This window comes from Accipiter gentilis, chromosome 19, assembly GCF_929443795.1.
Source record: "Accipiter gentilis chromosome 19, bAccGen1.1, whole genome shotgun sequence".
Classification (NCBI taxonomy): Eukaryota; Metazoa; Chordata; class Aves; order Accipitriformes; family Accipitridae; genus Astur; species Astur gentilis.
The window spans coordinates 243192-260643 of NC_064898.1; the positions used below are offsets into that span (position 1 = coordinate 243192).

Below are 17452 nucleotides of genomic sequence, written 5' to 3' on the forward strand. Positions count from 1 at the left end.
AGCTGCACTGCCTGTTACAGAAGTGGGCATCCAAGGGAGAGGAGAAGGGTACTCACATACTGCAATGACATGAGAGCTGGAAAGAGGCTTACTCACCAGTATTGGTGAGTTGTAAACGTACTGCATTAATGCATGTCATGAGGATACTGTGTTGTTTGGGGAGAACAACAGTTTTCAAAGTCCTTTTAAAAATAAAAAGCAGATAACAGCAGTATTCTAATTTCTTACTCTCTAACTATAATGTGAAATGTCATGCACAACTGTGGTGACAAATTCAACTTTAAACCAGCTTAAATTACAGGTAAAACATCACAGTCCAGAACCTTGTGCAGCCTCTGCTTTCTAAAGTACTATATTACAAGTATGGAAAGTCTAGTATTCAATCCTAAAAGTATAATAAAAACCTGAAGTAGGATATTTTAACACTAATAAGATTTCAGAAAATTTGATGTAGAGTGCTAATCTGTGAAACCTAGCACTAAGAACCTCATCTATTTCCTAGTTAAAACTTGCATTAATTTTACATTAATTTTACATAGGCCAGAGAAAAGTCAGTCTTCAGTATTGTATGCTGTTTTGCATTCTTCCAAAGAATAATACAGTATTACAGGTTTTCTCATATAAGCCAAGACCTTTCTGTTGTTCCTATGCTACATGCTGTACTGAATTTTCATTTTGTTCAAGGAATGCAAAGATGGATGAGAATTACTTGAGAAAATGATGGTGTTATGCCTCAGGTTCATTGTGCTTAAATTACCATGGTGTCTCTCAGTTCATATGCTTCACGAATGGCTTAACACAGTTCAGACTCTGGGGATCATAAGCATTGCAGCTATTACTTTAATAGGTTATTGTGTAATTTCCAATTCGAAATCTCCAATTAAAAAAAATAAATATAAAATATAATATTCTAATGTATCCAAGCAGAACTGAAGGGAACCAATTACTTCACATTTTAGAATCTATTGGAGAGGGGGAGGATTCTGTGCTATTTTGCATGGGCCATGCTGTTCCCCTAAAGAACTCATTGGACAGCATAAACATTAGCCATCCAAAACGCATGCACTAATTCTATTAATAATCAAAGTAATCTGAGCAGTGTATATCTGCAAGATTCTCTTTTGCTGACTCCCAAACCCAAATGAGTGTGTCCCTCTGTCTTCTGAACCAACCCTTTATTTGCAAGGATTGATACTGAAATAATGCCAGGGGTCCAGAGAATGGTAATTTACCCTACTAATTCTCACCTATCCTTGGTGATGGCAACAAAGACCAACCTCTTTCAAAACAGCCCCAGAAAATACAAAAGATAGCAACTGTAGTTCAGTCATGAGCTGATTTGGATGCAATGCCTTGCATTTTCTTCATCATCATGGCTTCATGCCTCTTCTCAGCCTTTCCCAAGCCTGCTGAAATGCTCTTCTTTGCCTACTGATGCTCATAAACTGCCTCATACAGCACAAACCAAAGGGCATTTTAAAGGGGCCAAAACCAAGGAGGTGGAAATGGGAGAAGTAATCTCTTTCCTTCAACTTCAGATTCAAAGGATGTTTCTCTCGGCTGCCAAGAAACAAAATCTTTCCAGTGCTTGCCTGCAAGTTGTTTGTACAAAATGCATTGTGGCCCAGAGCTCTAAATCCTTTTAGATCCTATAGGTTTTCTGGAGGGATTAATGAAACTTTCCATCATGGTACTGTAATCTTCCCAAAGCCAGTGTTTTGATCAGTAAGTACATTATCATTTCCCTGCTTATGGAACATCCTGGGTATGACCAATGCTGTCTCTGGACTCACAAAGCGTGGACCTGATTTTCTGACAGGAACTGAACATTGGGCACAGATCACAAGTTATATGGCATGAAGTACTGGGTGACATCGCCAGTCCCCTGGGCAAAGATCTAAGGACTGAGATAATTATTCTGTTCCGCAGAGGGAAGATTTTGAAATCTCTGAAGTTGCTTTTTAAAGGCAATATCTGGCTGCCAAACTCAATACTGACAACCACATGATACCACAGTGGTTGAAGTCTGAGATGTCATCTGACAGCCTCTCCAGAAATTACTTTGAAGAACATCAGTGTTCACTGATATTGGTGATAAGTAAAGTTGACATGGGGACAGCTGGGATGGCAGGCCTGCAACAGGATGTTGTGTGAGAGCAGTGCAAATCTGTACACTGCATCTAAAGAAACAGAAAGTACTCTTTATGTTGTTATCACAATTATTAAATCAAAGTTCTAGTTTTCCTTTGTTCACTGGCTTCAGGCAAGTCATTGTGGACAACTCTTAGCCTGTTCTGCAAGGGTTGCAAGTGCTTAATAATTAATTAACAAGTACTTCAGCTCTTCATCTTATATCAAAACAGAGGTCAGTGGATATGTCCACAGTAGAAAAAAATTTGACTGAATAACAGCAGTCTATAAAGTGAAACTGTTGATGCAGAAGACCTAACATCCACACTATGCATGTTTTTGGAGGGTTTATCTTAGGCTAGCTCCAGTTTGGAGCCATGGACGGAATGCATCTGGAATGTGTCTTCTGGTTTATTTTCATCTGAAAGGATTGAAGCTCATGGACTCTGCGATTGCTCCACAATGTGAACCAAAGCAACCTACCCCTGAGCTGAACTGAACAGTGAGGTAGCTGCACCAAATGAACCATGCAAGAAATCAGTCTTCTTGCAAGCCTAGTGTAGAAGTATATCTGGCCCTACTTTCTACAGCAAGAGAAGGCATCTGCATGGCTCGTACTGGCTAACATTAATCAACCTAGTTTTCCTGCAGGTGAATAAAAGGAGCCAAACACTTTGATACTTACTGGCTTTAAGGATTCTGTGGATTTTGGCCTCATAGTAATCAAAAACATTCTTCTGTGTACTATTGAGAAGCTCCACCTCATATGCTGCAACAGACAACAACTGTGTGAGGCCAAATGGAAACATGAAATTTCATCCAAAAAACTGAAAAATGGGAATGCTTTTACCACATGTCTATATAAAGGCTGGTGTACCATCTATTCACAAATCATGGAGGTATGAAAGACAACAGGATAGTAACCCTGTATGCCTAATATGCTTATAGAAAGTCAGGTATGAATCAACAACCTCTAGATTTGTATACTGTTTGTGTATTTGTTTTAAAAGAAGTGCCTATATGATTACGTTTTCACTTTTTTCCTGTCATTCTGTTAGCACCTAACTTACCAAAGCTGCTGAACCACTTTTTCTTCAGTAGCTCTTCCATCTTTCCATCCAAAGAAGAGGTCAGAAAGGCAAATTAACAAAGGAGAAAATATTTGTCTAGCTCTGCAGAAAGAGCTGCTGAGCTATGGCATGCCATGCAAAGCCTACTCTTTTATCTCCATTCTGTAACATTAGGGATGTAGGGGATGGTGGTGCTCACACCACAGGTCTTTTCTAAACCATGTAACATAATGTTGTCCATGCTTCCTTCTCCCAGCATCCCACTGCATCTTTCTGAGGCCTTTCCTTTTCCTTGTCACCCCCCTGATGACTGCTATAGCACACAGCTTCATTTCATCTCCTCAGCCCCTAGGCCAGATACAAAACCCAACTCATTTCAGGAGAGGTCTGGGCATATAAAACCCCAAAATTTATCTTTATTAAAAAGAACTATGTCTAAACTAAATTGACAGTTGTCTTTCCTGCCTTACCATAATCCATAATAGGGTGGTAGCAGACAAAACTAAAGCGTGTGGTTTGTGTTATGGCTTTACTGAAAGTTGATCTTTGTCTTGGGCAGGCACCTAGAGTGAAGAAAATAAATAATATATCTGTCTCTGTAGGCATGGATATTTAGATAGATATAGTTTACACAAGCTCATTCACTCAACATTATAACAGAGAATAAAATAAAAAGGCAGAACAACTTTCTTAGAGGTGCGGTAGAGGGTTTTTACATACGTGTGCACATGTATATATACATTACATTCAACTGTCAAATCAATCCTGGATATCTTAAAAAAAAAAAATATTCTATTTGGTACCGAACATACTAGAGGATGCTTTGTGTCCTGTATTATGCATTAGGATAATTGTAATGGTCCTTTCTGGGCTTAACAATTCTCATGTTAATGGTTTGTAGAAGTAATTATCTTCTTTTAGACTGGCCTTACCTTCTGCACACTGGCAAACATTGGCATGGCACACCTTTGACAGCATGGCGCTGTGCTTAGGAGCAGTGTAGAATACACTGCACTTTCTGTCTGTGGAGAAGAAACAAAATGGCTTGTCTCAGAGTGCTCAAGTGGAAAAGCCTATGCAGTAGAAACTACATTTGCAGATCAACTCTCCCCTGGACCAGAGAAACCAGAGCACTAAGGGGTTAGATGCACATCAGCAGTCCAAAAAGACCTTTAGCCAAGGCACGTAGAGTACAGGGGTCACCTTGCCTTTCAGCTGGGCAACAACCTGGGTTTTTGCTTCTGGGTTTTGGGGGTTGTAGTGGGTCTGGGTTGGGGTTTTTTGGGGACATACACATGACAGTTTTGGGTTTTTTTTTGTGTGTGTGAGTTTAAAAGTTACACTTTTCCCTTTTTTTTCCTTTCCTCTGAAAAACATCCATCTTAAAAGCATCTTTAGACCACAGAGCTACAGTGAGCACTGCACTGTTTCAGAATAATGAGATAGGATCACCAATAGTTAGCAGTTTAAACCTAGTGTAAACTGTCTTGGATCCCTCAGCTTCAGGCAAAGTAGAGATTTGACCTAATTTTCAAATATTGTTTACATAACTCTGGCAAATGAGGATGATTTGCATTTAACCTTCTTTGAACAGGGAATGAGACTGGTTCCCCCAGCAATCAGTGCATAAGCCAAACCTCTAAGGCTGCCTATCTTAGATGCATAGAAAGACAGCCTGACCAAAAAGATAATGTGAGTGGAACGTGCTTAAAAGCACTATGAGAAACAGGAACTCAGGAAACCTGATTTAAAAATCCATGAGTGTAAAAGTTTGTATCTTCAGTCCATTTGGAATAATGCACCCTTCCTGAGGATCTCTATTTAGATGATCTTAAGCCATGGTAGTAGAAGACAGTATTCAAGGCAGGTTATTTTAACACTCAACAAAATCACATGGTTTCACACACTACATCAAAACCACCTTTCTATAGACTGGAGTTTTTTCTTTCTTTCAATCAGTTATATATAATTTTTCTGTGCCCTTACCAGGGTTGTAAAAATCATAAAGGATGGCATTTGCTGGCTGAACCAAGCCCATGGGATTGATCTGCTTTGCCCCAAATGATATACAATCTGGTTCTGGTCCGCTTGTGAGCTGGAGGAAGAAGGAACAATAGTTATGATGAGTCAACTAACTCTTTCTCCTCAGTCAGTTCCTTATTCATTTGTGCCTGTACTAGCTGTTGAATGCTTGTTTCTGATGGCATAGGTGAGTTAATCCTGATAGCTGTATCCTCAACTTGAAGAAGGCATTTCCTTTCATGACTTTACTGGGAGATTTTGTGGATGAGTTAAGACTGGTAAAGGTAGTTTTGTGAGATGTGTGCAGGTCTTCTCTGCCTGAAACTGTCTGATCCAGACTTACTCCATCATCACTACTTTGGGGTTTACTTTTCAGCTTTTGCCTAAAGCCACCTTGCACTGGAGTAATGGGTGTAATATAGGTTCACAGCCTATCCTGTACTGATGGCTGCCAGTATACACATTTTCCTTAGTAAAATGCTAAGGTCAGGGACAGCTTTTGACCTATGTAAAATACACAAATTATCTAAGACAGTCATAACAGCAATAACATTTATATTTTTTAATTTGTCTATTATCTTATATTTTAAAAAATCATTGCCCTCTGTGTGCTTTCTACAGGGACCCTCCTGCTTTGGCTGTGCAGGTGAAGCAGCTCAGGTGGGTGAAGTCATTATCCAAAATATGGGGAAATATACACAGAAACTAGGGGTTTAATGTTTACATTTGTTTGTCACTATATGGATCCTGATCCAGAAATACTGAACTTCACATGCAAGGTGTCCATGTGGAATTTACAGGACCAACAGTTAACACTTTGTTAATCTTGGATGAAAAGCATCTCTTCTGGCTAGAGAAGATTTCTTTTTTTTTTTTTTTTTTTTTTTTTTTGGCCAAAGCCCAAATCTCAAACATGGACTACATCTCCTGGAACACAGAAAGGTGGAGGACGAAGATGCATGTTTCTCTTCTTCCCCTCCTCCTCCCTCTTTCAACTGAGCTGCTCAATAATAATATATGACAGGAATAATATATCACAGGAGTATATCAATAATAAAATATCACAGGAAGGTAATGGGAGTGTGAAAAATAATAATTAGGAGTAAAAAGAAGTCTATATATGCTATCTGAAATGGCAGAGATTGGAATATCATTGAGTTGGCTTACCTCACCAAAGTAGAGCAAAACCTTTCCTTCCTTGTACTCATAGTGCTGAATGTATTGGTCTGAAGACATCACCAACTGCAGGAAAACAAACAAACAAAAAAATCAGAACAAAAACCTAGCATAATAGGAACACCTTTGCTACTGCCCTCTATATTCTCATTTGCTTTGTTTAGCTGTTTGCTTTATTCTGCCCTCTTTCTTCCTCCCTGAAAAAAACAGTCCCTGAGAGCATGAACCTGGGCAAACCTCCCCCAACAAAGCAGGCTCCAGAACCCAAAACTCTGTTGCCACATTTGCAGAGTGCTGTGCCCCAGCTCCCTGTCACTGTGCCCTACCAGCAACTGCCTCTAAAAGATGTGGTTGCATTCCCTCTTACAAGCATAGGACACACTGTCCTGACATGTTGTGGGACAACAGTGTCGGTGGGGACAGCAATATGTGTTAAGAACAGGCACATATTTAAGTGCCCTGCTGAGCCTTGCCCTAATTTCTATTACAAAGGACTAAGAAGGCTGAGCTCTGTTCACCACAAGCTTTTCATTTCTTGTATATATTCAGCAAATATTTTATCAGAACAAGAATAATGAAAATATATCTATCCAAACTCTGTTTGGCCTTCTTTATTCTGTGGACTTTGGAAAGGTTTTGAAAGACAAATTTTCTATAGAATAAGCTATAAAAGATTGCACAGACAAGTGTGTTTCTAACCTGTTCGAGATCCTTTGTGTCAGGCTCTAAGCCACTCAGCAGAGAGAGATCAACCAGGGACATCTTCGGTGCATTGGAGCCTGTGGACCTTTATAAGGGAGACTGTCAGCAGTGAACATCTGCTCTGAACAGCTAGCTTGCTTTGAAGAGTTTGGCTCTTCAGGCTTGCTAATGGTGAAACAAAACATTTTGCTCCATTTAACTTTCCTAAGTGGATTTTAATTTGAAAACTAGCTGCCTACCTCATTAAGAGTCATGAGGCAAAATTAGTCATCTAAACTAGTCAAACGGTCATCCAAAACCCAGGTGTCTTGCCTAAGCTTGTCGTCTAGGCTTTCTTTATAGCTGACAGGCAGAAACAATCACCTTCAAAGGACAGTTCATCCCACCCATAAAAGCCCTGTTGAAGATAGGGAAGGCAAACAGCAGTGACAAAGTGTCTGGTTCTCTATTACTAGAGAGTGGAGATAGGAAATGAGTTTATCCAAAGTCTTCATGGACAAAGTCAAATTTACATCACCTTTGCTGTCCAAGGCAAAAATCCTCATCACTCTAACTATCCATTAGGTATATATATTGGACTTCCAATCTTTTCTACTTCCACATTCTCAAAAATCAGGTAGTTGTGTCATTGCTGGAAAATGAAGTTGTTCTGCACTCACATAGACTGCCTTACCCTAAGATATTCTACATACACTTAGCAGTACTTCAGAAACTTTTATTTTGGCACCCTCCTTTCCCCATATGGGATGTACCATGGTGCAGGGAACAAGTATGGTGAGGTAGTCAGTGCTTTCAGTTTTTCTCCTGTGTCTTAACTACAATAAAGGGATCTTCACATTACTGTTTAAGCCTCACCCTAACACTCAGCAGTGTCCTGCGGAACAGTGGATCTGATAGTTGATAAATGTTACATAGCAATTAATGGGGAAAATGATGCTTCAGCCAGAACACAATTCACTGAATACATGTTTAACTAGGGAGACTGAAACCTGGGAATTAGGGTAAATCCAGCCCTCCCCTGCCATTGTTCATTCCACTGTCTGGGAGGGGGGATAAAAACCACTGCCTCTGAGGCTTTGTCAAAAGTCAGCAGAAAAGCTAAATTATACTGGGGAGCAAAACCTGCTTCTGCCACTAGCACCTCTCTAGAAGGGGAACTCAGGACAGCCACCACTTTGTGCTTCTGTGACCCTTACCACACTGTAAAAGGGAGCAAAAGCAGATGTTTCAGTATTACTCTGCATGGGAGGATTTATTTTTCACTAGCTCTGCCCTTGCTTACTTCTTGATTGCCACAACAGGATATCCCTTCTGCCTCCTCTCCTTCCCCAAACAGTAGTAAACATCTTTTCTTTTTTATGAGGCCAGAGTGTGACCATGAAGGAAGTAACAGCATCTCTCCAGAAACTGTAAATGTGTTATTACTGTATTCCAATTGTATCTACTTTATTTAATAAAAGACTTCTTTCAAATGATTAGCCAGCCAGGTGCTTTAGAGTCTCTCCAGAGTTTGATGGGGCAGAATCTGCAATGGACATTTGAGGTCTATGTAAACCATCTAAACCTAATACACTGTGTGGAAACCTTTTTTCCTGCCATGGGAGAGAGGATGCAGACTCACCATGTATGCATACTCAGAGATCACCAGGTTGGATGCCAAGCTTGCGGATATGAAGAGTGTGACTGAGTAGAATTACAAACAAAAATGAATGCATTTTCTAATGAGGAGCTGATCTTAAAGACCTACCTGACACAGACCTTGTACTGCAGCGATTCTGATTTACTGGGAGAGATCACATCCCTTTTCCTTCTGCTGTGGATATCAAACCACTCTATTTCAGACAGTGGCTCAAATGCGCTGTTTTCTGTGGCAAATGTGTCCTCATAATCTTCGTTTTCATCAGAGTATGCAGCTTCTGGAGGTGACAGACACAATCAGCCATGCACAAATTTAACTGAAGACCTGGTAATTTGGCTCCTTTTTGTATAATTATAAATACCAGAGGGCAGTCATGGCCTTTTTATGGGTTTTATAAAAGTCTGCTGTACACCATCTCAGTATTTCTAATTAATTCAGAGTTAAAATTTTAGGAATAATTGTAGTAAGAATAACCAGCAGATCTAGCTAAGAATGGGGTTTAGGCTATGCATACATATGTAAAGGACAATCCCTGCCTCCAGAAGTTAGCTATTCAAACAGAAAAAAAATGCAGACATAGGCAGAGAGGATGATGAATACACGCTTCAGGGGATGGAAAACAGAGTCTTGCTCGTATGAAAATCTTATGATGGATCTGCCCCAAAGAATTTTTAAGGCCACATGGTAGGTCCCTTACTAGCCAGGGAACTGCACTGGGGTTTCACCTCATGGTAGCCAGGAACACCGTGAAGGGAGTTTACCTCACTTGCCTCCCAATTAACAAAGAAGCGTTACTGTTAGTACCTGTGTATCTGTTAGGTACTCACTGTACCTACAGTCACTCAGATAGTTATTAAACTATTTAAAAATATTAATAAGCTGAACGAAACAATAAGTAGGCAGAGTTCAGAGGCCTCTCTCTTTCCTTGTTTCATTCATTTATTCCCACTTCCCAAGGCTGGAAAGCCATTAAGTATCATTAGCAGCTGGCCAAACTTGTCACCTTTGAGACCCAACCACTTCCCAATTTCACTCACCAGAGTACTTAAGGCTCCCTTCCATTTCCACTGTTAAAATCAAATCGTTACAAGTGTTGTTCTTCAGCTCAGAAGACCAGTACACTTTTAATATCTAAGATGAACACACAAACATCAAAACACTAAAAATATCATTTAAATGACAAGAGATTTACTTCTCCAAGACTTCAGCAGATGTTGATGGGACATGGGAGTGCAGAGAGAAACACCAGTCTCCCAGAGCCACAGACTAGTCACGGAGGACTGTTGTGGGTATAAGCTGGAGAGTTCCCATGTGCAAATCACAAACGGTGTGGTACCTTTGAGCAAACTCTCCATTCCCAACCACAAAGGGGTCTTTCAAACTCCAGCTGCCTCTATCAGCATTGACGTTTCATAGACTTAAAGTTAAAAACAGGAAAAATTGACTGCCCCTCAGGGCAGTCTGTAGGCACTGAATTTTAGAAATTTGGAGGTAGGAACACAATGGATGAAGCCATGGCAAATAATATCTCAGTCTGTTTTCTCATCTGTTTTCAAAAAGGCATTAAAAGAATTCCAGTTGGACTTTTAAATTTCTGATTTACAGCTTACACTCATTGTCCCATTTCCTCTGCCGTGTACAGACACTTTCAGTTTTCTCCCAAGTTCAAACTGCAAACCAAAGAGAGAGAAAAAAAATTTAGTCTGTGCTCAGCATTTGATTTATTGTTTTCCTGTGATCTTGACGGTCTTCTATGCCTTTACTCCTCAGAACTGGTGTAGGAAAAACCTTTAGCTATGGAAGCAGTTATGAGACCTCAAGTTTCATAAGATTTTTAATGTGCTGGGCTGGTGCATCTTACTCTGCTGTTCTGGGACCCAGGATACATTTTCTTCCAAGTTCACTCTCTCCTCTGTAGCCTGGATTTGACATTTTCACAGGTCCCAACACACTGAATATTAGAATATTCTCCTTATTCCTCATTCCCTAGCAAGACTTGGGCTCCTGGCTGCTCTTCGCTACTGGGGGAGATTCACGTCATCAAAGTCCTTGAAGAAGCAGGAAAGGGACTCTAAAGTGTGCTGCTAAGCATCTGTTGACTTTTTTTTTAATTTAAAAAGAGTCTGTTGTCTTACAGATTAAATTATTAAAAAATATTATAAACCAGCTACATCATAATTGCTTAACATGAGAAAGCCTAGGGCAGATGATCCAATGTTTCTCCTGTTTGAGGAAAAAAACCTTGAAACTTGTGTACCTCTAGCTCCTTCTGAATCGCTTCATCAGTATCAGTCAGAGTAATACTGTAGTCTTCTTGTCTTCCAGGTGTTCCCAGTTTTACAGTCAGGTTGGTGGAAGCAGTGTTCAATGTCTGTATGCTGTATGCTGACAGAGCTTCTAGGGCCACCACTGTGTCCTAGGTGAGAAAGAAATAAAAAAACCATAACAATTATGCCAGATTACTTCAACAATATCTAAGATGACAGGATCAGTCACCGGGAGCTATTCTTCAGTTTTATGGCTTTTGCTGCTTTGAAGTTTCCTGTATCCGCCTATTCCTACCTATGCAGACTATTTGTTTCATTTCCCAGCTTCTTCTTTTAGCATTAAAATCCTAAAACCACTGGAGTTCTGACCTTCGATTATCATATGTCTTCATAAAGACAAAGAATCTTTGCTGGCTTATAACCATTTTATTTTGGCCCATTTTTTATTAATGAGCCAAAATCTTTAGTGCTTCATACACCGAAGAAGTTCAGGATTAACTGTTATGATGCCTTCAATTCTAAATGAAAATGTCTTTATGGGCCTTCTGCTTTCTTCCCTCCCCCTGAAACTCCTCCAGGAGTGGTGGTCAGGCACCTGTGTAGAGCAGTATCCTCCACCATAGTTCCTTCTTTCCGTCAGCCATGTAGCAATAGGCCTTGCGTACTCCATGTCTTTCAGAAGCAATGTCTGAAGCAATGCATAGGCAGTGGTTTCCACTGAGACCGCATCATTGCCGTTTCCCCAGTAGCGCTGCTGCTTTGCTGCAAGAAAAACTCAGTCTTGAATCCCCTTGGTAAAGACATTTGCCAGAAATGACTATTGTTCTACACAGTAGATACTTCATGTCATAGAGCTGAGGAATCACAAGAAATGGATGCTGTCATGAGAGCAACAAATCAGTTGGGAAGCAGAGATAATGGAAAAAGGAATACACAATTTTCAATTTTGACTTATCCAACCATCACAGTCTAATGACCCCATTGTACAGCAATGTCCATCTGATGGAGTGGTAGCATTGTGTCTGGTGGTCCCCAAGAGAAAATATCATTAATTATGCCCATAAGTCCAGTCTTGATTAAGGAGAAGCATATTCCCTATGCTTAAATTATGGCTATTAAACCACAATGTATTTATCATACGAGTTGGGAGAAATTAGTAGCACGGCAGCGCAGCCACACAAGGAACTGACTCAGCATTAAGCACAGCCACACACGTGGGGGGAAGAGGTGACATCCATGTGGAGCTGGAAAAAAGCACTCAGAACTGGCGGGGGGGCAGGTGGGCTTGAAAAGACATTTCCCTCTTGATCACAAATCCAGTCTGGACTACTCCCATATGTAGCTGTTCACTCCTATTTATTCATCAAAATTTCTTCTTTCTCAGCTGGCTTGGAATTGTTTTTTTTAATGCATTTTAGGGATTTGGAAACTTTGGTAGGCAGCAAGGGAAGCAGAAGAGGTAAATGACTATTTACCATGGTTTTGTTCCAATTCCAGTATCAGGTAAGATCATGATCCAAACTTCACAATGCTAAGTTGTTACTTTATAGTGATATTAATTATGCAAATTACATATTACAATTTCAACACTGACATATTTAATTATGTAATTTAAATAATTAAGTATATTACAAATATACATACAAGCTTCTATAAAATTAAATGGTCTTCATTTACTGGAATATGTTTTGTTCATGTAAGAGTGCTCAAAGTGCTTTAATTAGGAAAAGTACTTTCTAGCTGAATTTTTAAGAATGATTACCAGTACCTGCATCAAAAACAGAACAGCTCCTTAACTTTTCTTTAGCAAACTGGGTTACTTCACTATCAGACTGCACAAGTGTCAGAGCATAAGCAGTAATAACTGTAGAATAGCAGTTAGTATTTCTTGAAAGTTGATTTTTCATGTAAGCCACTACTCCTCTAATTGCTTGTACCTGTGAAAACAGAATGGATCCATTTGAAAAGGTCATTCAGACTGACTAACTGTTACTGCTGGTGAGAGTACTAGGAAATTAGAATACTTCAGTCATTTTTGAGACAATTTTAATAATTTTTGCTTAGTGATTAAAGCCATTGAAGATGGAGTGCGTAGCTTGAAACACCTTGTTGTATATTAGGCCACAGCATCTTTTTCTATCCACCACAGATGTAAACAGACCTTCACCTCCTCATTTGTAGTACTTTAAGGTAGTAGGGTGGACATGCAATTGTGCAATAGCCTTCAGACTTAAACAGTCAGGCTTCCTACCACATCAGGTGACTTGTAGACCTGTAAAGTCTGTTGCAGTGCTATAGTTACAAAGGCTGTCAAAGCCAAATCCTCTTCTGCTGACCCAATGCCACCCTGAAAGATAAAACATGAAAAGGAAAAGTTAAATGTACACGTATGTGCTTATGATTAAATTTAGAAAATCACTTTTCATGAAGTCAATGACCTTCTTGTCAAACCACCTGACCACAGACCATGTAGTTTTACCCTTTAATTTTGCTCAGTAACTCGTGTCCGCCTAAAGTATATCTTCTAAAATGGCAGCCAGTTTGCATTAAGCAATATTAAGAGATTTGGAACCCACTAAGTCCTTCAGCTGGTAATTGAATATTTAATTATTTAAATTCTAGTTTAAAATCTACAATTTCTCATTGGAATATTCATGGCTTCAATTTCCAAACACTAGTGTTTGGGTTTTTTTTCCGTTTCTCTGCTACTCCCTATAAAGAGCCCTCTAACACACAGAACTTTTTTTCTGTAAAGGTATTTATACACCATTACGAGAATAATTTCTTATTCCTCTTCTTGATAAACTAAACACAGTGCCCTCATTAGCTTTATACCCTGAAGATCTGCATTTTAATTCCTATTCTTCTTTGTGATTCTTTTGCTCATGCTCTCCTTTGAAAACAACCTTAGGATCTTCAACAGCCTTTGACAACAACCTTCTCCTTCACTCAGCCCCAAATATTTATCCTTAGGAGAAAGATAGGTTGTTTGCTTGGAAAGACTTAAGTCTCTGTACAAAATTATCAGGCACAGCTCCTGAAGCAAATGTAAAATAGAAGATAAGTAACTCAGCATGAACACAGGTCAAAAAAACCTTTGGCCAGTTCTTGAGCTGTCTTTTTTTTTTCCCAACAATGTTGCATCAACTGTGGAACTGGCTTTGAGGGTGAAAGCCTCACTAGTGATTTGATAATGATCATTAATAAAATTAATAGATTTTTTTCGTGTAAGATCACTACAAAGGTATCTGCATTTTCAATGAATTTAGGAAGATGCATATTGTTTTTATATCCTAGTTGCATGGAGGGTGTAAGGATTTCATGTTTCTGGACACTTATAGGGGATGTGTAGTCTAACGTATGCAATTGGAAATTCTGATTAGGTATTAAGATTTTTATTTTTTTTTCACCATGGGAGTGGTTAAATACTGAAACAGGTTACCCAGAGAGACTGTAGGATCCCCATCCTTGGAGATACTCAAGACTCAGCTGGACATGGTTCTGTGCAACCTGATCTAACTAAACCTGTTCTGACCACAGGTTGGACTAGATCAGCTCTGAAGGTCCCTTCAAAACTAAATTACAATTCTATGGCTCTATTGCCTTTGGCAATAAAAGGCATAAAGATTTACCAAGCACAAAGATCTCAGAATTAATTTTCTAAGTGCTCTAGAGGCATAGGTCAGCTGCAAAATTATCTAAGACTGGAACAAAAGATAACGGTAGTGAAGTGCTAGCTATGTGTCTCTGACATAACAGACCTTTTAACAACCTCATTTTACATTACAGATTTCCCACTTCTTACATTAAATATTTCTTTTCTTTAGATACATTTCTTGTTACTCAACAACTCACAATATTCCTTTGAATCCCTAGCAGCCTTAAATGTGCAACAGATTCTTCTAAATACGGATGACCTACCTGCATATTCCTGTCCAATACGGGGTGATGGTCGTGGAATGAATCATCTGCCTGCTGTTGATTAATCAAGTAGGAAATCGAGTTGCGTATGTGACTGTCTTGGACACTAATGTATTCTCTGCACCTTATGAGTACTTTAACAATGAATGCAGTTAACCTGCACAAAAGAAAATGTTCCAAACTTGTGCTGACATATATTTATAGGAGAGTATATTGACAGGAAAAGAAACATACTAATTTTGTACATAGACTCATATTGAATATAGTGCACTCACTGGAACCTAGTGAGTTATCGTTCGACATCAGCATGAACATTTCTGCTCTGTGGCAAATGCAAAATAATCAGTGGCTCAGTACAGATCTCCTTCATCAAGGACTAAACATGCTCAGAGACTTACATGGCTGACTATCCATGACAAAAGTATGTAGGTAACACCATGGCCACCAGATTTTGAAAATCCGTCCCCCCAGAAAAACTTCTGATGCATCAAAGGATAACAGAGGTATTTGGGAAAAAAACCCCAACAAACGAACAACTGAAAAATACCTTACCATACACTACTGGGGGTTGTTTTGAATGCTCCATAGGATCCATCCACTTTCTGAAACTCAAGCAGTCTAGTATAACCTGCATGAACAGGACAGCACATAACTGTTCAGAGAATAGATATATTTCTTGGGCATTTTCTTACATCACTTATATTAACATGTACATGGTCAGTATTGACTAGTAGAAGAGTACATGGACATGTTCACTGGGTCATTAAGGAGGAAATGTCTGGGTCAGCAGGCCTTTGACACAGAAAAGGCACTAGGCTTAGAAGGTGCTCTGTCTTGTTTGACTTATTTGAGCCATGAGAATAACCTGAAAACTGCATGTGTCTATAGTTAAAAGGCATTTTCTGTGTAGTGAATCTTGGGAAACTTATTTCCCATTACTGATAACTTTTCAAGCTGTTGACTTTATGGTGCATGGAATCAAAAAATATACAAAACATCATTGCTTGGGTCAGACACCGCCTTAGAAATCATGAGTTGTGACCTCTGATCTTGACTGCTATTTTCTTGATAAAGTCTTTATCATAGCCACACAACTCATTTTCTACTCTGGTGAACTTTGATGAGAATCAATAAAAGCATAATATAGGGACTAAATGCTGCTGATAATACCAAATACTCATCAGCAGGATCTCATGTCACTTTAGGCTATCTTAGATAAAGAGGCAAAACCTCCATTCAGCAAGTGTTAGCATGTTTTTAATCGCTATTTATACCCTTATTTTTCTTGATGAAACGTGTGACACATGTTTTCTGAAGGTCATGAAGACCAGTGCATTATATTGCTTCATACTATGTGCACACCACTACAGTTAGAAAGATCAGCTGTACCTGCTACAATACTGATAGCTCTTGGGCACTGTGTTAGTGCCTGTGAACTGGAACACCTCCACTTCCACATGTTGTACATGTACCCCCACTTCCTGGCTTTGCTGTATATTTAACACCAGCTTTGGGTCACACCTCTCCCTCCCTGGGTTGGTCCAAGGCTGTTGGAGTCATTCTAGCTCATGTAATGAATACAGGAGTGTGGAAGAGAAAGTGTCAATATCATGATTACCATTGGGAGTTTTCTTAGTGATACTCCACTTGCCAATGATAGACACCTCCAGCAGAGATACTGACATCCCAACTGGCCATCCTAAGCACTGTCTATTATCCACGGGGAGAAATAAGCATTTTTAGCACATGATTCATCTTGATCTATTTTGCACATCTACATTAGGAGAAAATGATCAACTGGCCTTTGCTGTCCATTTGCTCTGAAAAGAATTGTCATTGATCAGCTCAGATTTTACTTTCTACCTCTAAATTAGGCAACAGAGAGAGTGGACTGTGAATGTCAATACTGTACAATGTCAGATGTAGGCAATTAGTGACCTGAATCCTCCTCACCAGTTCTGTTTCTCATGTCTGTCTGCAGATTGTCAGAGGCATTTCTGCATGTCTGTGTTAAAACAGTGCTCCCTCCTTTGGCATTTAGCCAAATGGTTAGTGTGCAATGCAAAAGGATAACAAAGACTGTGTCAGTTGGTCTCTGGGGTTTTTTCTTCTGCATACCTTTTTCAATCATGTTAATGGCTTCCTCCTTCCGTTCAGGATTAAAGTTGACCCACTGCTCACTGGCATCCAAGTACTCAATTGCGTAGACTGCAGGGGCCATTTTCACCATTGTTTGCTCTGCACAGCCTGTGGGCACTTGAATAAGTTTCTCAACTCCAGTGAGACTAAGACAATTTTCAACAGGCTCATCCATAATACTCCCTGTTGTAAAAAAACACAAGCTATAGTACACATGGTATTTAAACCTGGTTGGTGTAACATGAAGAAAGGTGATACTAACTGTAGGCTGACATTCCAGCATAGCCTGATACTTCTCATTATTAAACGCTGTTTTCAGCTACTTAAGACTTTGTAAAGCTGGAGAAGAACAAGGAAGAGGTGCCAGGCCCTGGGAAAGCTGAAGA

At 39.5% G+C, this 17452-nt stretch overlaps 1 protein-coding gene across 1 annotated transcript in view; it reads right to left on the bottom strand.

The window, feature by feature from the left end:
- Window positions 1-17452, bottom strand: part of LOC126048481 (complement C4-like) — a 54411-nt gene that overhangs the window by 8299 nt on the left and 28660 nt on the right. Inside the window, exons 24-39 of the mRNA XM_049823569.1 lie at window positions 17046-17249; window positions 15480-15555; window positions 14928-15084; window positions 13258-13353; window positions 12775-12943; window positions 11602-11768; window positions 10997-11155; window positions 10350-10409; window positions 9777-9870; window positions 8848-9016; window positions 7098-7185; window positions 6390-6464; window positions 5187-5295; window positions 4133-4222; window positions 3671-3763; window positions 2816-2899 (exon numbers count right to left, since the gene is read on the bottom strand). Coding sequence (XP_049679526.1) covers window positions 2816-2899; window positions 3671-3763; window positions 4133-4222; window positions 5187-5295; window positions 6390-6464; window positions 7098-7185; window positions 8848-9016; window positions 9777-9870; window positions 10350-10409; window positions 10997-11155; window positions 11602-11768; window positions 12775-12943; window positions 13258-13353; window positions 14928-15084; window positions 15480-15555; window positions 17046-17249 — 1890 coding nt within the window. The remainder of the gene's footprint in view (window positions 1-2815; window positions 2900-3670; window positions 3764-4132; window positions 4223-5186; window positions 5296-6389; window positions 6465-7097; window positions 7186-8847; window positions 9017-9776; window positions 9871-10349; window positions 10410-10996; window positions 11156-11601; window positions 11769-12774; window positions 12944-13257; window positions 13354-14927; window positions 15085-15479; window positions 15556-17045; window positions 17250-17452) is intronic.